General features: G+C 37.5%; 1 protein-coding gene across 6 annotated transcripts in view; it reads right to left on the bottom strand.

The window, feature by feature from the left end:
* ATP2B1 (ATPase plasma membrane Ca2+ transporting 1) overlaps window positions 1-22,917 on the bottom strand; it is a 131,470-nt gene that overhangs the window by 55,511 nt on the left and 53,042 nt on the right. For all 6 annotated transcript variants that reach the window (XM_053895584.1, XM_019446410.2, XM_019446408.2 and 3 more), the window contains exon 2: window positions 15,604-16,029. In XM_053895584.1, coding sequence (XP_053751559.1) covers window positions 15,604-15,811 — 208 coding nt within the window. In that variant the 5' untranslated portion in view covers window positions 15,812-16,029. The remainder of the gene's footprint in view (window positions 1-15,603; window positions 16,030-22,917) is intronic.

Below are 22,917 nucleotides of genomic sequence, written 5' to 3'. Positions count from 1 at the left end.
GAGCCACAGAGCTAAAGAGAGCTTAAAAGCCTATCCGAAAGGGTGCCTGGGTGGCTCAGTCAGGTAAGTGTCCAACTGTTGATTTGGGCTCAGGTCATGATCTCCTGGTTGGTGGGCTCAAGCCCTGCATCTGGCCCTGCATCCAGCAGCATCAGTGCAGAGTCTGCTTGGGATTCTCTCTTCCTCTCTCTCTGCCTCCACCTCAAAATGAACTCTAAAAAAAATGTATCTGGAGGGAATCTGGGAATTAAAAAAGCAGCCGGTCCTAAAGGTTACTGTAATTCTTCTAAACCACTACCACACATACAAGCACTCACCTAAGACACCACATCAATAAAGTCATCTGGGTTACAAACTAGAAGACCTAGATTCCAGTTCACCTACTGAAATTTTACACATGTCACTTAATGTCTGTGGCAGTTGGGGTAGAGGCATTAATATTTGTTGGTGTATCTTACAAACTTGTTTGGAAGGGCCTAAGAAGGTACAATGGATCAAAGCATATACTACAGAGTAACAGTGATTGAGCTCAGTAAGGGGATGACAAGTTATAAACTGGACATTACAGGTTTTAATTCCACTTTGGGGGAAATTAATTTCCATAAATGCAGAATAATAAACTCACATAATCTAAATATAATGAAGTTAAGAGTTTTGTAACAATAGTCTGTTCCCCACCCTATATTTACTTAACATCTACTACTTGCAGGGACTATTCTACATCCTGAGGAGTCAGTATAAACACGCTATATATTCAGCAATCTTATACTGGAGGGAAACAAAGAGATTATTAAAGTAACATAGCGAGAAGACTAGTACTATTCTAAGTGCAACGGAAACCTTTCTAAAACAGAAGGGATTTAAAGCACCATAGAGTATGGTAGTAATAATTGATCTCATTTAAATTGTTGTGTGAAGTATAAATTGAAGAGAGCATGAGTGGAGGGAAAAGACCAGTAAGGAGGCTGTTTAAGTAGAAAGTAAGAGGTGATCGTGGCTAGTATCTGAGGTTTTTAACTGAATCTGCCAATTATCCTGTAAAAAGATCAGACAGGACTTGCTAAACGACTGGATGTGGATGAAAGAAAAAGAATGATATCTAAGTTTTTTTTGTTTTTTTTTTGTGTCTATACACTTAAATGATTGGATAGTAAAGACATTCACCAAGATAGAGCAGGCCTTTGGGAATTGCAGAATTAAGTGGAAAAAGAGAGGCAAGAGTTAACAGTTTCACTTTACAGATTTACACCTGAGATGCCCATTTGTTTTTTAATGTTTTATTTTTGAGACAGAGAGAGAGAGAGCATGAGCTGTCAGCACAGAGCCCGACACTGGGCTCGAACTCACGAGCTGCGAGATCAAGACCTGAGCCGAAGTTGGACGCTTAACCGACTGGGCCACCCAGGCGCCCCTGAGATGCCTATTTAAATAAACAAGTGTAGAGGTCTGTAGACAGCTGGCTAGCCATATTCGGAACTCAGAAGAGGTCTGCGCCAGAAAATCAATGCACAGATGATTCTGGAGTCATGGACCCAAAGAGAGCTCCCAGAAAGCAGACAAGAGAGAAGGGTTAAGGCTAGAAACTTGGAATAGTCCCCAACATTTAATGATCAGATAGGGGAAGAAAAGGCAACCCAAAGAAACGGGCAGGGGGAGGTGGCTGGCTCAAAAACAGGCTCGTGTAAAATTATGGAAGCCTACAAAAGGAGCGTTTTTTAAAAAAGATGAAGATGATGTGGATGATGACATCAAATGAGTAAGATGAAGCCAGAAAATAAGACGACTGGCTTTGGTTAGATGGAGGCCCTTGAGAAGAAATTTTCCAGTGGAATGCTGTGAAGCAAGTCTGATTAGAAAGAACTGAAGATAGAATAAGAATTAGAAAATGGGTGGAAACTATGATTATACAACTTTTTCCACGAGTATGATGCAGCAGAGAAAAATAAAGCAGTAAAGGTGAATTAAAGTGGATAAATAAACCCATTATGCTTTTTTAAAGATGAGTGATAGATATCAAGGCAAGTAATTTACCAGTGTATAATCAAGTAGAGAAGACAACACTGATGAATCCAGGGTGTAGATGTTAGCCTCCTCTAAGGGCAGGAAGAGGCTTCCATTGGTAGGAAAGAGAAAGCAAAGTTCTTGAGGGAAGGGAAATAGCCAAGCTGGTAAAACTGGTAATGAGACTACATGGTCTTAGTTTTGAAAATAGAGTAGATATGACATGAAATCATTAAGTATAACTTATGAATAAATATACTGACAACTCTTCTGCCTGGTCCCATTGGCTCAGTTGACTGTAGAATACTGGCAATGAGGCCAAGGGCATGTGTGGCATCTGATCTCCTTATGCCCCAATTAGCTTCACAAAGAGACAATATATTTAAAAAAACCATCAAAGCAGCTGTGAAAATGAATCAAGGAAACCGATTTAAAATGGAGTTCGGAAGCCATGAGGAGACAGTTCTTGGGCATGTAGCACTCCTCTCAGCTTACATGAGCAGCAGGAAGGAGGAAGATTTCCACATGCCTTAGTAACAGCAAACTTCCCACCACCTGCAGCCAGTGAGAAACCACCACAACCTGGAGCTCTTGTTCTTCTCCAATGAAGTTATTTTCAAAATGACTCACCCCATGTCCTCCCAGCACCCCATAAAAGCTAGCCTCCCCTCTGTTTCTTCAGACTTACCTATGGTTTGCCACAGTCTGCTTGTCCTGAATGGCAACGCCACTGTTATTCCTGAATAAACTCATCTTCATTTAATTAAATTACCATTTGTTTCACTTAAGGTTGATTACATGGTGTCATGAAGTGGGATCAGAAGGTGCAGAACCCCTGGGGAACTAATGACTGTTTGTGGGTCCCACTTGAGCCCCTTGTCCTCTCCATTTCTGTGAGCTGTCTTTTTCCTTTTGGTTCAGTGGGTTTTCTCTTGGATTCGAATTTAGTCTCTTTGGTTCAGCTCCCTATCTGCTTTTGTGAATGCACTACCCTTCTTGGTGAGTTCTCTTTTGTTTTCTGTACTTCTGCTTTGAGTAATGGGATCCGTAAAATCCAAAGAGTTAAGCAGGTCACCTTCTGCCATACCTATCTTTTTTATGTCTAAAAACTATGGTTTCAGAAGTTGTAAAATAGCTACAAAAATGGCAAAATCTTACTAAAGACAATCCAAAATCACAATGGCCATTATGAGAAATGTTCCAGTTAGACAGGATCATTTAAGAAGTGCATTTGAAAGCAAAGGAGTCCCAAATCAAACAGAATGGGGCACCTATTTTTATTGGTATGCAGAAGTTTCCAAACTTCAAAATTCCAAAATAGCTTCATTGAAAGATTTGTTGTAAAAAGCTAATGAAAAAGTAAAGATATAAGAGGTACCAAAAACAAAAGGCTTTAAGACTGACATAATACTCTTACTGTGACATAATACTCCTACTGCTCCCCTCTTTCTTCCTCTGAGTACTCATTCTAGCAATCCTCTGTCTGAATTGCCTTTACACTCTGAAGAGATTATTAAATTACCTTTTAAAATAACACCGCCTGAGACTACAGGTGATTCTCTTCAGTTATTTTTCACTCCTTGGTCAAAGGCCACGCTAAAGGCCAAATGAAGTTAGGGCTATAGTTAACTAATTTCTTGAACTCAAGAGAAAATTCTCTAACAGTTTTAATAACTGGATTAACTCCAGAGATTACTGGAAACATAAAAAGGCAGAAAATAAGATGAGAGGCACTAGTCGGAGCCTGACAGAAAATTTTGTTAAGGCACTCTTCCCTCTGCTCATTGTGGATAATGTAGTTGGATCAGTGGAACAAGCTATAATGTCACTTAAGTTGCAACTCAATTCGTTGAGGAATTGAGAACAACAAACCTTATCTTGCAAATCCTTGTGAAACTAGAAATGCAACTCTAGAGACAATTCAAAGTTTATCCATTTCTTTTTTGCCAATACCCAAACCTCCCCTACTAATCTTTAAAGGTTTGTAACTTGCATTCTTCCTTGTGCCTCTGAGATGTAAATGCTAAAGTGCAAACTTCAGGGAAGTAATTCTTACCAGAAGAAAAACAAAAGGGGGAAAGGTCCTTCAAAACTTAGCTTTAGCTATCTGGGCAGGTAGCCTTAACTAATTCCATCTACCAGAAAAGTTAGATCCAACTTTTATCATGAGTGAAATGGAAGCCTCTGTTTATGTCTGTCTGTATGTTTAAGTGTGCCTATGCATGTGTCTTGTGTATATGTAGTACTGTCTACCTCCAATAGAATTACTACAATCAATTTGTAAAAGACTTCTATTTAACTGACTCAAATGCGAATTAAGTATTCATAGAAATTCTCAAAAATGTAATAGAAAGTAACCTAAATGTTTTTCAGGTTCCCCTGAGTTTGGCAAACAAAAGCTGGCCTTAAGTTTGGTTTAATTAAAATAGGCATGTCTTCAGAGTTACCAGGATTAAATAGAATGTAAACATACAACTTTTATTCTACCCGGTTTTAGTAGTCAAGTAAGTTCACGTTATCTCTGTTACAAAATCTGTCAACAAGAATAACAGCTTGGGAAGATGGTTGATTTTGTCTAATGTCTCATGAAGTTTTTGTGGGATCTAAACATAATTGTTAAGAGCAAGTAAACTAAATAGAAGTTAAGTAGGATAAAAAGGTTTTAGGTGAACTTTTCAAATAATTTCCCCAAGTCTTTTTGGGGAACCTTAAAGTTTTGCTGCATTAAATATGAGTTAAATTCATTAAATATCCAGATCATTTCCAAGTAAGATAAAATATTGCAACACAGATTATTGAACATAGGTTTTTTTGCTTCCTTTTACAGAGGAACTAAAGATATTTGAGTCTAACAGTAAACATGTTTTAGCCATGCTTAAAAATTTTCTATGAAAAAAGCATGTTTTCAGAAATCATAAAATTTATAAAATCTGCCAATTCACAGAATGCTAATGTAAAGGCCAGTTCTTAATTGTTTACTTCTTAATTAAAGTTGCTAAGGGTTAAGAATTCTAATTAATATGTGTGCTTAAAGCTACTAGAAATAATAAGGAGACACCTCTATATGCAAAAAAATTATGACATGGGCTTTTGGTAAAAGAAGATATAAGGAATATAAATGCACTTTTTAGAGGGAAAATTTGTCCTAGTGAGGCTAGTTATTTAAAAAGAGAAAAGACAGGATAAAATCTGAATGTAAAACAAAAGTTGTAGGTTTGTGGAAAAGGAATCTTTGGGCATTTTAATGTACAGTCAAGCTGGTTAAGATTAAAATAAATTTATTTAAAAATGAGTTTTAATTTCAAAAGTACAGTGGTACAAAATTGGAATTTGTTCTTTTTCCTGTCAAAAGAACAATGTTTTCAGGGCCCCTGGGTGGCTCAGTAGGTTAAGTGTCTGACTCTTGGTTTCACCTAAGGTCATGATTTCGCAGTTTTGTGGGTTTGAGCCCTGTGTCAGGCTCTGCAGCGTGGAGTCTGCTTGGGATTCTCTCTCCTACTCTCTCTCTCTGCCCTTCCCCCGCTCAAGCTGTCTCTCTCTCAAAATAAATAAATAAACTTAAAAAAAAAAAAAAGAACAATGTTTTCTTACATTATTGATCTGCTCTTAAGAACAAATTGTAAACAAAGGTTTTCCTTTACTTTTAATGTAATCTTCCTAGAAAAACAAAGATTGTGTGTTTTGCTTTCATCAAGTCTTTGGTTACTTAAAAAAAAAAAAGCTGAGTCTTTTCAATATTAAAGAAGCTAAGGCTTTTTACAACCTTTGGACAAAGGTCCAAATCGTTTGATATTTAAAAAAAAAGTGTCTGTTTATTTTGGACAGACAGAGCACAAGTGGGGGAGGGGCAGAGAAAGAGAGAGAGGAAGACCTATAATTAATCCAAAGCAGGTTCCAGGCTCTGAGCTGGCAGCGCAGAGCCTAGTACAGGCTCGAACTCATGAAAGGCAAGATCATGACCTGAGCCAAAGTTGGGCACTTAACTGACTGAACCACCCAGGTGCCCTGAAATCTTTTGATATTTTTGACAAACTTCCCAAAAAATCAAATTCAAAAGGAAGTATTTTGATCTTGAACTAACTTTAGGTTTTTACAGAGGGCCCCTAGAACATATCAAAGGACTTGTTCTCCTTATAAAGAAGGATATGTTAAACTAATTAGACTTATTTGATATGTTAAATTACCTGGGAAGTATTGTTAAAAACAGGTGATGCTAAACTTTCTTAGAATAAATTTGCATGGAAATGTTATTAATGTGTCCCAATAATAGCATGAAATTTCTAAAGATCTTATATGCCTTTTTATCACGTTAACATTTATAATTCTGGTTACTATCATAAAGGGTAAGTCACAAAATTACCAAATTTCCTTGTCAACTGCATTATAATGAACTCTCATCGGATTTTAACCATGGCCACTTTTAAGTGTTTTGGCCATTTACAGACAGTTACTGTTTTACTCTGATGCTTATACAAGTGTTTCTGCAAAAGTACTTCACCTTCAAGAAGCTTCAGGAAAGGATGGTTTTCTGATAACTTTAAGACAATAAAACTGAACTTGGTAAGAATTTCCAGAACTAGTGGGAAAACTGAATGCAAGCAGAACAATTAAAAACATGGGACTAAATGAACTGAGAGGATTGTTATAATTTTTATAGCTTCTTTAGTTTAAAACATTACTGATTCTGTAATATTTTGCTTTCCCAGATTTTAGGAAACGCTTTTCTCTCTTAAGCTATCAATAATTTGGTAAGATACACCTTTGTGAATAAAGACAAAACATTTACTTTTTCTATGTGATCCCTCCAGAATTTGCAAACTCTTTGTGAGTATTCTTATTTTTATGATAATAATTTGCATAAATTCAGTAAGAATCTTTTCTCTTTATATCAGGACAGAGAAACACTGGTTGTATTACCAAAGCTTTGACTGGAATATCGTATTTGAGAAATGTGCATAGATTCAGATAGAACCAGAGAGTTTTAAAGAACACAGTTTGACTTTACAGAGCCAATAAATAAAGCCCTTTGAAGGAAAAATCAACTTGGTACCTTGCTTACAAAATTCCAGGAAAGCAGTCTTAAAAAGAGCTTAGATGGTTAATCACTTTTCTTGCTGCACTAATGCAAATAATCAAGCAATGTTTCATGCAAAGAAATTATTTTTACTATAAAAAATGAGGGTACTTGAAGAGAGAACAAATTATGTTTACCTCTTTGTCTAGATCAGATTCTAATCCTATTAACTGTCCTTGAGTTTCTGTTATATACTTGTAAATTGAACTGGATCCTGAATTCTAGCTTCCTCAAAAATCTGGCTACAACTCTCCAAAGTAACATTTCCAATTTTCTCCCACCCTTTTGATTTGGAATCAGTTTGAACAAAGACTGCCCCAAGAATCTAGTTGGAAAGGACTATACCAGGTCCTCCTCACCACCCAGATGGCAGCCAGACTTCAGGGACTTAAACCTTGAATATGTATCTCACAGATGAAAAAGGCTCCACCTGACATTTGGCCCTACACAGATAGAGACCTCTGAATCAAACTGACTAGAAAAAGAAGTAGCTGACATAGAGGATGACTACTTACTCACCCTGATGCTTAATCAAGACTTCATCTCAAACATGAAACTTTTGTCTTTCCCTTTATTTTTTCAACTCTGGCACTGGCCTGGAAAGATAACATCTTCATCTGCTTCTCCCAGGCCTTTGTTAAGGAGGGGTAACTTTTGCCTTTCAGACTGTGGGATTTGTCATTTAAAACTCTTATCTATCTATTAACAGTGCCACCTTAGTGAGAGTGATTCATACCCCAACAGGATTTATGTTTATCTGGGGTGGTTATCATTCATTCACCTTGGGCCTATACAGCTAGCATATAGCAAAGCAAGGTCTCTTAAGCTACCCCTAACTTTTCACAAACCAACTCAAGCACCTTCCTTAGTTGAATCCCCTGCACTGTCAAATCAGAAAGGACCTACCAGGAGGTTTTATGATTCAGGGTTCACTTCTGTTAGCAGGGCCATACTTCCCTGGTTAGGAGTAAATGTGAACAGGAATATAGCAAGAAATCTCTCCTTAACTCTTAGAGATACTGCAGAATCAGTGCCAAGACAACACCGGCCCAAAAAAGAGCCTTAGACTCTTTGACCAAAGTTGATAATAGGTCAGTCCTTGACTAGCTTTTAGCTGAGCAAGGAGGTGTCTGCACTGTGGCCAACACCACCTGCTGCACCTGGATTAACACTTCTGGGGAAGTTAAAACTCAGTTACATAAGATCATTGAGCAACCCACTTGGCTTAAAAAGGAAGTTGACCAGCCAACCTGGAATTTCCTAGTCAGCACTAGGAGATTTGGTGGCGGCAGTAGGACCAAAGGAGATTTCCAACAGCTCTGGGGACAAAGAGAAATACAGGCGTGGTACCTGCAAACCCTTTTTTGAGTTTAGTCTTTCCTGCTGTTTCTGAAGGCCATGAAAATAATATAGCAAACAGAATGTTAGCCCAATGCTTGAGATGATCTCCAACGTTTCTAAGCTTAATAAGATATAAATTTATGCATGGGAAATGCGTGACAGCTCCTCCTGCTATTTGCCCTGTTACTCAAAAGTGGCATCCATGGTTTCCACTTTCTACCCATTCCTCCTCCCCCCACCAAAACCCCCATGTGAGACATGACTCCTGGGAAAGGTCCTTCCAAGCACCAATTGACAAATAGAGAAAAATATTTCAATCAAAATGAATGATCTGATGCTTGATCAGTGATGCTTTCTGAGAAACATCTTAATCAAAAGGGGGAAAAGTGAAAACAAATCAAGGAAATCTGATTTAAAATGCAGTGGGGAAGCCATGAAGGGAGAGTTCCCATGCACACAGTGCTCATCTCAGCTTACATGAGCAGCAGGAAGGAGGAAGGTTTCCACATGCCTCAGTAATAGCAAACTGCTCACCACTTACAGCCAGTGAGAAACCACCACAATCTTAAACTCTTCTTCTCTAATACAATTATGTTCAGAACAACCCTCTTTAATTTCCTCCCAGAGCCTCGTACTGTCTTCCTCAGACTTATCTACAGTTTGCCATAATTTGCTTGTCCTGAATTACAATTCCCCTGCTATTCCTGAATAAACTCATCTTTGTTTAATTAAATTACCACTTGTTTTATTTAAGGTTAACAATCTCAGAATTATGTTTTTTGTTTTTTTTTTTTTCCTAGGTCTTAGCAACTGAGTGTGAGTGGGTGAAAGTTTCCTGTCAAAGTCCAGGCCACTTAAAAGACATATGTAATTGGAATGCCTGGGTGGTTCAGTTGGTTAAGCGTCCGACTCTCGATTTTGGCTCAGGTCATGATCTCAAAGTTCACGGGTTTGAGCTCTGTGTCATGCTCTGCTTGCTTTGGATTCTCTCTCTTCTCCTCTCTCTCTCAAAAATAAACAAACATTTTAGGAGGAAAAAAAAAAGATGTATATAATGATTTCATTAGAAAAGGGAAAAAGAGAGTATGCTTTCAGAAAGTAAAGCCTGGAAAGGTTGAGAAAATAAGATGCCTAAAACGAATCAGGCTTCTAGGCTGAAGGCTTGGGGTAAAAATGTGGACTGGAGCTACAAGAAACACCAGAATCCAGATGACATGTGAAGTCTTAGATGTGCATGGCATCATCCAAGGAGAGTATACAAAGAGGAGTGTGCACAGATAAATGGAAACCTGAGGCCCACCAACATCTAAAGGAAAACACAGAAGGCTGATACATGACCGGCCAAATAGGAAGAAAGAAAACCCTAAGAATCTAATATTAAGAAAACCAGAACAGAATGGTTTGAAAAGGAAATATAAAGGTGCTTGGTTAGCTCAGTTAGAAGAGCATGCAACTCTTGGGGTGCCTGGGTGGCTCAGTAGGTTAATAAGCATCTGACTCTTGATGTTAGCTCAGGTCATGAACTCATAGTCATGAGATCAAGCCCCGTGTGGGGCTCTGCAGTGACAGCGTACAGCCTGCTTGGGATTCTCTCTCCCTCTTTCTCTGTCCCTCCCCTGCTCATTTTCTCAAATAAATAAACCTTAAAAAAAAAAAGAACAACATGCAACTCTTGATGTTGGGGTAGTGAGTTTGAGTCCCATGTTGGGTGTAGAGATTACTAAAAAAATAAAAAAATAAAATAAAAAGGAAGTCTATCGCACTCAGAAAAGTGAACTTAAAACAACTCTAATATTATACTACTTCAGGCTCTATCAAGTACAACTTTAAGAAATAATATATATGCAACAAAGTTAGAGAAGTAGTGTTACAATTACCTTCAAAAAATTCATAAGCAATGAAAACTAGTGAGCTGAGCAGGTATTCAATTAAATGCATAATTCTCTATTACAGCAGCAATAAATTTCCAGGACAAGGTCATGCAGGATTATCAATATCAAACCCTTGTTGGTAACTCTGTACAAGTATTAAAATATGCGTGGCTGGCATACCATGGCGATGGGAATCCTTCCTGAGTGCCTGAAAGAGCTGTGCCAACCTGTATAACCAAGCACATCCATCAGAGCATCAGAGGATTCTTGCAGTAGCCTATAAGTCAACAATGATTCATGCTGGGCAACCGGATGATTTTTTTTTTAGAGTTAAAATATATTTCCATGTGTGAATGTTAGTTTTCTTGTATTACATCATGAAGACCTGGTCAAAAGCACACGATTTCTAACAGTCTTACCTCTAGGAGTGTGAACATAAACTGCCAGCATTATGGAAACATTAGTCAGCCAGAGACAATTACTGTTGACTTTACCTTGCTTTCTACCACACACCTCTTTTGTTTCTTTCTACCACTGTTTCCTTTTCTTATTCCCTTTGCTTTTTTTCTCTCTTATACCTAATTTTAGCAACTACTTCAGAAACTTAGTGTCTCATTTACTTTCTTGCCTCTTTACAACGCTATGGAGCCATCCATGTCTCCTACAAAATACCACTCAGTACCTGTCTTTAATCTGTATACATTCATTGTTACCCTTTATTTAACATGGTACTACTGAATGATAAACATGCTACCAGGGCTAGAGACCTGCGTTCCAGAAATCTCTTTATTAGACAGTCTCCTCTACCATCCAATATAAAATATAACATAGATAACACAGGAACACATTAAAATGGAAAAGATACTGAAAGCTAGGTTAAAAGTAAAAGGATCAATAAATAGGATTTACAACAGGAATAAGAAAATCAATACAGGAAAACAATAAAGATAATGAAAAAAACTACAGGGATAATTGCATGTAGTTAGGATGTTGTAAGAAGGTAATTCTGTCATAAAAGTATATTCTTAGATTCTGACGACTCTTAAGAGAGGTGCTTTCTCTAATAGACAAAGCAGAAATATGAGGTGACAAGTCTTTATTTCAGTTAACCTTGAAATTTATACTTCCAATTCTTTTAAGAGTAGAGATGGCTACATTTTTAATATGAAAATCACATCTGGCTCAAAACACTTCCTATTGATCAGTACACATTAAGAATGTCTCAAATCCAGTTAAAGGAGTACTCTGCTGGAAGACGAGCAGTAAATTAGCAGGCCAAATGAGGAAGCACACAGATACAACTTCCTGAACAGGGCATATTTTAAAACGACTGACTGAGCAACAGAACCTTTATTAAACTCAAAATTGTTTTCACTATAAAACTCCTGCCAACAAAAAATACTATTTGAGAAGACAGAACACAGGTACCTCTTTCTTAATATTGTCAACTCTTTTGCAAGTTGTATGAGCTGAACTTTCATAACAGGCGATATAATATAGTGGTTAAAAGCATGTAGCTAGAATGTCAAGGTTTGAATCCCTGCTCTGGCACCTTAAGAGCTGTGAGACTTTGAGTAAGCCGATTAACCTTTTTGTGTTGTGGATTCTTTGGCTGTAAAAAAAAGGTAAGGCTGTTGTGAGGATAAAGTGAATTAATATTTGTAAGTGCTAACAACAACCTACCGGGAACAAAAAAGCATTACCTATGTATTATTTTTGTTGTAACTGCTCTTAAGAAATGTCTTAAGCTGTTCCTCCTCCAGATTTTATAGCAATCTAATAGCCACATCCCCAATATTTCTGATTTTCCTTTTCCACTCACTTTTCTCTTAAGCAGACATCAATAATACACTATGCATTTCATCTAGCTGTCTTGTAAATTTGTCTCCCCCTTGTAAAAATAAGTCAGGGATTGTTTTATTGACGAATATATCTACCCAGCCAAGAAAAGTACCTACCACAGAGCAGGCAGAATATCCCAGCAATTCTAAGGTGCACATATTCTTACACTGTGTTAACACTGATGAGATTGGGATGTAACTTAATTACACACTTATAATTATCTTACGATTAAAACTGCCAACACTAATTCTTTCTTTAGAGGGAATAAACACCATATGGCAATTAACAACCTAGATCTGATGAAAGACTATATGTATCAATGAATGAATTAATGAATGAAAGAATTAAAGAAACAAACTTCAGTTTTCCTAACCAAACTTCATGTTCTTTAAAAAATTATTTTAATCTCACTTTCCCTCATGATAAGCAGCTTATATTAACAAAAGAGTACTTATTGTCTGGATCATTTTCTTGGGCAAACCCCTGGCTGATTACCCCTGATGATGATTTATTTACTATCGTTTGCTTAGTTGATCAGTGACAAAATGTTCATTAGCTTTCTTAATAAATTATTTCTAAATTAAACTAAAACTGTTCCTCTGGAAACAATATTCTTATGAAGGCTGGTGCTGTTTTTATTTAATCTTACAACTGTAAACACAAATATAATGCTTAAAATGGTTTGTTCATATTCTTTAAAAGAATCTTTCAAAATGACAAACTGTTTATATACAACCAGTAAAGACAAAAGTTTGTACAAATTTTAACAAAAATTCACAATACTAGGAAGAAGATGAGCAAGAATTTTCTAAGAATAAAAGAGGGAAATAGATTTCATATATTTCATAGCACAAAGCAGCAACAACGAACATCAAATTTTGAGTGTTCAAGTGAATTATTTCTAGTAATTACCCACAGCTCCCATCATATTGTAAGAAAGATACATAACCATCTCCTCCCCAAATTTCAAAACTATTGTACTAAATGCAAAATTTTTCAGTTAACTTAATAAACTTCACTAATTAAACTAAAATCAATGTAAGGAGTACAGCCTAAAATAACAAAAAAGAATACAAAAATAAACAAAAGAAAGTGCAATACAAACTAATGAGAATCACGTCTATTAAAAATGAGAACAGACCATGTTGGGGTGTTAAGTTATTAGAAGACAAGAATTTTGATTAACTAATAGCAGAGGAATACAAAGACAACCTGGTTGAAGGATGTGTAGTTAGGTAATGAAACTGAAGTTCATTATCACCTTTTATGAACAAACTATGTAATTATACTGAGGATTTTTTATAATGTTTCCTATTAATTTGGTGATTATGAACCATCCAACAATTAGGTTTTAGGTTAAATGGATAAAGTACATATAGTTGAATTAATGAATGTACTGAGAACAGCACATCAATATACAATTCTCTAAACAGGATATAAAGTTAGCTAATATTTCAAAATGGGTTTGAATAATGAACAAACTACAAATTTTGTTAAATTACTATCTGTTACAGTCCATGGGTTTGTTCCTGAATCCTAGAATTTACATCAACAACAGGGATCCCAGCTACTTTAAAATGGTACAGCATATTAAGGTATAACTAAGAAGCTCATGTTTCTAAGTAGTTCTGACTTAAGGAAAAGATCCAGAAGATACGAAGACTTAACAGGTCTTACAGAAAAAAGAACATACTCCAAGTGATCAAGGAAGCCCTTTCCAGACATGTGTGAATGATGTGTGAATGCTGATACTGGATTCGTCAAGATCATGCTACTTCAGAAAAATTAATTACCTACCACTTCTTTAAAACAATTAGGAATTTAAACAGAAATTCAAATGTGTATATATATGTATTTTATAGATATATAGGGTTAAAGAAATTTTTAATGAAATTTAAAATTAAAAAAAATTTTAAAACAATTTTGGAAGTAACTTTTTGCTATTACTTTTAATTTTGTGACAGTATGGCATGACATAAGATGTTTCAAAAAAAAAATATTCAAGAAAAACATTTCTGGGGGCACCTGGCTGGCTCAGTTGCAAGAGCATGAGACTCCTGATCTCAGGGTTCTGAGTTCAAGCCCCATGTTGGGTGTAGAGATTACTTAAAAATAAATAAATGGGGCGCCTGGGTGGCTCAGTCGGTTGAGCGTCCGACTTCAGCTCAGGTCACAATCTTGTGGTCCGTGAGTTCGAGCCCCGCGTCGGGCTCTGGGCCGGCCCAGAGCCTGGAGCCTGCTTCCGATTCTGTGTCTCCCTCTCTCTCTGACCCTCCCCCGTTCATGCTCTGTCTCTGTCTCAAAAATAAATAAATGTTAAAAAAAAAATTAAAAAAATAAATAAATAAATAAATAAATAAATAAATAAACAAACGAACTTAAAGAAAGAAAAACATTTTTGCATAATTTCCCTGGAACTGGCTTTGGAATGTGTACTAGTCTACTTTAACTTTTACATTAATAACTGCCCATCCTTACTAAAATAAAGTACAATCATCAACATTCAGCATATCTCTCTCCTTCGTTTGTAAACAGGAAATGCCTTTCTGAAACTTTCTAAACCTTAATTTTCTCTTCAACATGATGAATGTATAAAAGGTCATCTATCTCAAACCGTTTCAAAGACCATAATGCAATAAAGTCATAACTTTTCCTTTCTTGATTCTCAAGAAGAAACTTACTACAAATTGAGAATTATGAAAGCAAAGACTTCCTTGAAACAGGCAAACTGAACATAATTCTAAGACTGAAAATTAGTTTTCATTAAAGAAAATGTCTGCTACGTAAAAAACTGGCATCTAATCTTTAGGATCTTCTGAACTAATTACTAACGTTTAGGGTAAAAACAAATTGGTCAGCTACTGGCAGTGACAACTATTTTAAGCCACCTTATAAAATGAAAGATAAGTGAGGATTTATTTTCACTGAATCCCCTGGGTGGGTGGGTGGGGGTGGGGGGATTCCATCCTCTATAATTCCAGCAGAAAGGCAAACTTGTTATTGTAAACAAGCAGCAATAACATGCACACTAGTACAAGTATTTCCTCCCACCAACCTAAAATATATAAATTAGGTGCGCCTAGGTGGCTTAGTTGGTTAAGCAGTCAGACTTCAGCTCAGGTCATGATCTCACAGTTCGTGAGTTCGAGCCCCACATTGGGCTCTGTGCTGACAGCTCAGACCCTGGAGCCTAACTCAGAAACTGTGTCTCCCCCTCTCTCTCTGCCCCTCCCCCACTCGTGTTCTGTCTCTCTCAAAAATGAATAAACGTTAAAAATATATATATATATAAATTAATTTGCAACATTATTTCTTGATCTAAAGTTCTGTTAATTGCACAATCTGATAACTGACTCATCTTAATGTCACTAAAATTATGATATAATCACACAATAACCAAGACAATATAAACATGTTTACAAATTTATAGTACTCTTCATACAAAGAACTAAAAACAAACATAACACAACTCACCTTCATTGGGAGATGTTTTCAACCTGCTGCAAATTCCATAGACATCTCCATAGCTTTCCTGTATTTTTCGTAATGCATCTGTAGACCTGAGCTCCATGAGAGCCCGCAGCTCCGCGAGCGTAATTCCAAAGTCTCCATCATGATTAGCTTCCTTCAAAGAGTTTTTTACTCCACTATATGCAACTGAGTTGTTTGCCATGTCGCCCATTACAAGTATTATTTATTAGGAGGAAAATGTTTCCCAAAAGACTCTAATTTTCACTTGATGTATTTCCAAGTTGAAAATTTTTTAAATATGAAAATCTTTCTTAAACCAAACACTCATTGTAGGACTTTCTAGAGCAGCATCAGCAGCATTTCCCAGAGAAGTATCTTGACCTTTGGCCCATGACTAGTTTCTTCATATCAATCATGAGATGTACATATCTGTAAGAAAATATTTAAAAGTTAATAAAATCTATCTTTTACAGCATTATGCATATAAGCATATTTTCTAAATATCATCAGGTAACTAATGAAAAACATCATAAAAATATTTTTAACTGTGGTCTCATGCGTGTCAAGTTTTTGCATGACAAAAATCAAAGTATAACCACTAAATAAAATTGTATTTCAAGATATTAGATCCCATCGTTATTAAATGAAACTGCATTTCACATGACTGAATTTTATGTTTCCATTCAGTATTATGGTTATTAATAGTTATCATTAAGCACTTACATTCCAAGCACTATTTCTTTAAGTTCATTCCATTTAATCATCACAATGTAATCCCACGAGGTGTTATTAACTCCTTATTCTACTGAGAAGAGTAAGCCTCAGAGAATTTGAGGAGTTTCTGCACACCTAACAAATGCCTAAAACAGATGAGCTGTGATGTCTCCAACCCATGTTCCTTCTAATACACGGACCATTCTCTCCAAACCTTTCATACAAAATAGACCTTGAAAGGGCACAAAGCACAACAAACACCCCACTGTGCTTTCCTGCAATTTTCCTTGGCCACTCTGTGACACCACCATCTTTTGTCTTCCTAAAACTATCTTCCACCATGATTTGTCACATGTCACCATCTCCATTCTTCCCTTGACCCGCCATCCAAAGAAATGCTCTACCCATGAGTCACTCTTTATTATTACTCTGGTTTTTTTTGCTGGCCTTTAGTATTATCTAAAATTACCGTGCTTGTATGTCAGGTTTGCCCATTAGTACATCCTGGGTATCGAGAACAGTGCCAGGCACATGGCAGACATTCAGTAAGTGTTTAAGCAATAAATGGATGCATTAGGGGGCACCTGGGTGGCTCAGCTGGTTAAGTATCTCACTTTAGCTCAGGTCATGATCTCATAGTTTGTGAGTTCGGGCCCTGTGTCGGGCTGTGTGCTGACAGCTCAGAGCCTGGACCCTGCTTCAGATTCTGTGTCTTCCTCTCTCTCTGCTCCTCCCCAACTCACGCTCTCTCTCTCAAAAATAAACATTAAAAAAACTTAAAAAATAAATGGATGCATTACTTAAATTTTCCTCATAATAATTTCAAGTTCTTCTTGTACTCTAAACTACCCAAAGATGAGTGTTCAACTTTTAATCTCCATCCATGTCCTTTAATCACCTCAACCTTAACATGACCAACAATGCATTCATCTTATTCCCTAAATAGGTAACTCCCTTCCTCAGTCAACCATTATTCTAATCACCTGGGCTTGGAATCCTAAATCATCTTTGATTCCATTCACTTCAGCTTCAATCAGTCACTGAGTTAATTCTTCCTTTGAAAAACCCGTTTTACATAACCTTTTTCTTTCTCATCATCAAGTCCCTCCTCCACAAATTATAATCACTACCCTGTAAGTTCTCTCTCATTCTAATATTCCTTTTATCCAACTGCATGCTCTTTGCTGCCACCTTTTTTTTTTTTTTGAAAGTAGGCTTCATACCCAGTGCAGAGCCCAATGAGAAGCCCAATGCAGGGCTTGAACTCACAACTGTGAGATCAAGACCTGAGCTGAGATCAAGAGTCAGACACATAACTAAGCCACCCAGGTGCCCCAACTGCTACAGTTAGTTTTTGAAACAGTTTTCATGCCATTTTATCTAAACTTACAGGGTGAAAATACAGCTCTACTGCTTATGCCTGTTTGGCACTCAAACCTAAGCTTTATTTTATCTATTCAGTCTCTCTCCCTCCCCAAGTACCCACTCTTCAATATTTAATAAATAAGATGTTCAGTGATTGGGAACTAGAAAAGATTACTGGCAAGCACAATTAATCTTCATTTATTAAGCTGTTATGAGAATGTTTGTAATGGTATGTGGTTCTCATAGTTCAATATGCATCCAGATGCCTGGGCCTCAACTCCACAGTTTAGATTCAGTAGGATTAGGGCAGGCTCCATCATTTGCCTTTTTTTTTTTTTTTTTTAATATTTTTTAAAGTTTATTGTATTTATTTTGAGAGAGAGACAGAGAGACAGAGACAGAGAATCCCAGGCAGAGCTTGAACTCAGGAACTGTGAGATCATGACCTGAGCCGAAATCAAGAGTCGGATGCTTAACTGACTGAGCCATACAGGTGTCCCTTCAACATTTGCCTTTCTAACAATTCCTAGGTGATACAGATGCTGTCAGTCCATGCAGCACACTGTGAGAACCAGTGGACAGAATGGGTTAAAAACTTTGAAATTCATACCAGCTGGTTGAGGAAAATTTCCTTGCCTTGGGTTAAATGTGCAAGGATGTGATAGCTATAGATTCTATAAGACAAATTCTTTCATTGCCTGCTTCCTCCCACTTCACAAATCCTCCCTGTTTGCCCAATTATTACCAATTTTACTCATCTCCTAGGAAAAGTGGTTCCCTCCTACTCACACATCAATTATTATAATAACTCAACCCCAAAATCTAGAGAGGGTGGTTTTTTGATAATATCCCTGAGTTTCCAACCCAAATTTGCTGGCATCTGAATTACTATGCTAATCCTAAATAAATTATTATTTGTTCAAGAGATAAATTCCTAACGAAGTCTCTGTGTCGGAGGCATCTATGTCATCAGTCCTCTGGTTTCCTCCACAAAGAGGAATTTTCCTCAACAGTGGCTTCCTACCCCATCAATTACCACTGAGGTAAAACAAGCTGCCTGACAGATTTTCCAAAAGTAACTAGGCAGATGTGGTTTCTTCACCTTTCTGCCTTCTTTTGAAAGCCAGATGTCTGCAGAACTCATACACATCGGTCTGAGTTAGTAGGGTAGGGACAGACCCCCCGGTTAAAAAAAACCAACTACTGTTCAAAGTTGCTGGGGTGGGGTAAATAACTGTGCCTGTAGTTTGGGGTTCAACATTAGAGCTTCCCTGTTGTCACACAAAAAACAAATCCTCCATTTCAGCTTCTGTCAATATTAAAACTAATATTTTTACTCCTATGTGTCAGTCGTTGCCTTTGCTCTTGACAGAATGCAAAAACGGGAGAAATGAGTGTTAAAGGGTTCTGTTCCATTTCTCAACAATAAGGGGACATATCAGAGCTAGGATCTGAATTTCTGTTTGTGACTCAAAAGCCATGCTCCCTTCCCTACAATGCCTCTACTTTAGGTCTTCACATTTATTAGATTCAAATAGAAATTGTCATAGGTCAAAAAACAGCCAAGTGTACCAGTTTATATAATAAAATCAGAATTCAAGACACTACAGTGGGTATTTGTTATTTGCCAGCTCAGCATCCTTTCCCCCACTTTTCAGCAATAGTCCCACTTTTGTTTAGGGATCTGCCCTTCCCCGACTCTCAGTGTAGTCTCATGAGGTTCCATCCCACATCCAAACATTCCCCTGGCCATAATAACTGGTTCAGGAATGCTCATATGACCCAACAAAGGCCAAGAGGGCAAGGAGGCTTCTGCTGTGACTCTGGGGCAGAGACTTGTCTCTTCTTACTGAACTTAAATCTGACATGGCAAAAACCTCTGTGACTGGATCCAGAAGGGAAGGAAAGACAGAGGGAGGAAAGGAGAGAGGAAAGGAATGTGCCTGTCAGTGCTGGATCACTTGAGCCCCTTGGTCAATCCATGTCTCAAATCTGTTCTATCCCTGGATTTTTTTAGTAATTTGTCAGTAAGTTCCCTACCGAGGTTGAATTTTCTATCACTCTGCAAACCACATAGCTTTGTTAAATACATGATTACCAATTATATCCAGTCCCCCTACTGTTTAAAGAAGTCCAGGCAAAAGCACCAAATGCAAAATGAGCCACTTTCCAAAAGAGGGCAATTTGTAACTACCTACAAGTTATATCATCAGGATGTTGTGTATTTCGGGATCTACTATAGCCTTCTCCACTATTTTCCTTTCTATCCACTTTCATTCCTCCATTCACTGAACTAGCGGACAAAAGTGCTTAGAACAATAAAGTTTTGTTGTTTATTCACTACAAAATGACAAGAGGGGGCACACTATTTGAGATCATGATACAACAGAAAGTAGATCTGTTTTGCTTTTCTGTGTTGTCTAAAAGATTCTGATCTTCCATTTGAAAAATTTACGAAGAAATCCTGTTATGTGGAAGCTGAGGCCCTAACAAGGGGGAGTTTTAAAGAAAACACACAGCTACTCTATGGGGGCCTACTGGCCTCCATAACCTATCCCTGATCCCCAGATGACCTCTCTAGCCAAATTACTATTGGTAGTCTTTGAGGGATTATGAAAAAAGACAGAGGTAGTTTAAGACTGGAGTTAGGCAAAAACAGTTACAGTCTTCAAAAAGCAGGATAAGATGGAATCCAAATGACACGTGAGCTTTACTATGAATAAGCAGGGCCCTCAAAAGACCAAAACATGACTTGAAGTCCTAGCAATGAGTGGAGCTCGTAATTAATCACTAATTGCAATTTCAATTCCTTCTTTCACAAGAACACTTAACTTACAGAGATCATGAAATGGTTGTATGGACGTTATCTAGACTCAACAATGAAAACCACAAAGACTGCATATCAGAAAAACTCAAAGAAAAACAGGCAAACAGTTAAGTAAATTGTGGGATGAAATATGAAGCTGGAGCTTCATTTCAGAGCTCTAAAAAGGATTATTATTATTATTATTATTATTATTATTATTATTATATTATTACATAGTAACATGAAATTCTTGCAGACCAAGTATAAAATATGTGCTCCTGAAGTGTATTAGAACAAAGATGGACAACCTGGAAGACATTACTGGGTTCCTCATTCCTGACTTCTAAACTATTGTTGGTGATTTACAAACACAGTATTTCTGTTTCTCCAGTCTATAGATGGCTTGAAGCTAGGTGAGCCAGCAAATGTTTGATGACAGAATCAGGATCCAGAAAGGTAGGAATGAGAAGATATATTTAATTGTTACAAAATGCACTAACTTGATGTTAGTTAACACGAGGTAAGTGCTTCCACTGGGCCCCAAAGCGAATATGTTCTTAGGCAGCAATGACAGGACTCTAACATCAATAAAGTTAGGAAACAGACTTATTCTGCTTTGCCTTGGACATACACACCAATAATATTACTGGCTCATCTATAAAATATAGATACAAAAACAGTACCCATCTCTTTAAATGTGTTAATATATGGAAAACTATTTGAACTTAGCCTGGAACACAGTTAATGGTAAACACGTTAGCTATTTTTATCGTTAAGAATGTTTGCAGATATATTCTACAGAGAATATCCCCGCTCTCCTCAAATGAGAAGGGCTGCTGAGCCATTTCAGATGAGGAATGTTTGAAGGAATAAGATTTCTAAACCTAAAGGAAAAGATTCTATTTTTTTAATTAAAAAAATTTTTTTAAACATTTATTCATTTTTGAGAGACAGAGACAGTGTGAGAGGGGGAGGGGCAGAGAGAGGGAGACACAGAATCTGAAGCAGGCTCCAGGCTCCGAGCTGTCAGCACAGAGCCTGATGCGGGGCTCAAACCCACGAACCGTGAGATCATGACCTGAGCCAAAGTTGGATACTTAACCAACTGAGTCACCAAGGAGCCCCAGGAAAAGAGGATTCTGATGATAGTCCAATATAGAAGAAACTCTGTTATACAGATAAAACATATGGTGACTCAATGTATCAAAAAGACTGATGAATGACAGAAAGAGAGGCACCAACTTTTATTTGTATTATACATAACAGGCCCACTAGACTTTGCACTGGTATGGTATGAATAATAATAATAATCATAAACAATCTTTAATAATAAAGAGAACACTGAAGAGTCAAGAAACTAGTGCATTTAAGAAATGGAGGAAACTTAGTCTAGGGGACGAACGACCTCTGATGGCAAACTTCAAACATTTGAAATTTTATAGTGTAGAAAGTGACTAGATATATGTTGTGGAGTACTGGAGGACAAAACTAGAATGTAAACAGAGTAAGCTACAGACGAGTAGTTTTTGGCTACACAAGGCAGAACACTTGTAACAAGTTATCCAAAACTGGAATAGGTCTATAACAGTTAATTTTACGGCAACTTGACTGGATCACAGGGCGCTCCGATATCTGGTTAAACGTTACTTCTGTGTGTACCTACGAGGGTGTTTCTGAATGAGATTAGCATTTGAATAGGCAGACTAAATAAAGCAGACTGCCCTCCCCAGGGTGGGTGGGCATCCCAATTCAGACAGGGCCTGAAATAGAACACAACTTGAAGAGGGACTTCGGAACACCTCTCAGCCTTCGTGCTCTGGCTGAGACATCCATCTCCCACCCTCAGACAGAAAATTACACCACTGGCTTTCCAGGGTCTTTGGTTTGAAGAAGGCAGATTGTGGGACTTCTCAGCCTCCATAAATGCCTGAGAAAATTCCTCATAATAAATCACTCTACGTATATATTTCCAATTGGTTCTGTTTCTCTGGAAGACCCTAGTAAAGGGCCCCTAGGTCAGTGAGAACTCTCTCAGAGGCCTGGCGTTGATCAAGCAAGATACTAAAAGAATGTACGGTTAGAGTGCTCAATACCTAAAGACAGCCCATGCCCTTTTTGTGACAACTCTTATCTTTAAAATTCCAATCCTATTTTAATTTTTAAAAATGTTTTGAGAGAAAGCGCACACACACACACACACACACACACTCTCACACACACACACGTATGCACAAGCAGGGGAAGGGCAGAAAGAAAGAGGGAGAGAGAGAATCTCAAGCAGGGTTTGCACTGTCAGCACAGAGCCCTACACGGGGCTTGAACCGTGAGATCACGACTCGAGCAGAAATCAAGAGTTGGACGCTTAACAGAATGAGCCACCCAGGTGCCCCTGAAACGCCATTCCTATTTTAAAAGGTAACTCCACTGGTCTA

Source organism: Panthera pardus, unplaced genomic scaffold (assembly GCF_024362965.1).
Source record: "Panthera pardus isolate Hobbes unplaced genomic scaffold, ASM2436296v1 HiC_scaffold_6, whole genome shotgun sequence".
In the NCBI taxonomy this organism is placed as follows: Eukaryota; Metazoa; Chordata; class Mammalia; order Carnivora; family Felidae; genus Panthera; species Panthera pardus.
This window is presented reverse-complemented; position numbering and strand designations above follow the sequence as displayed.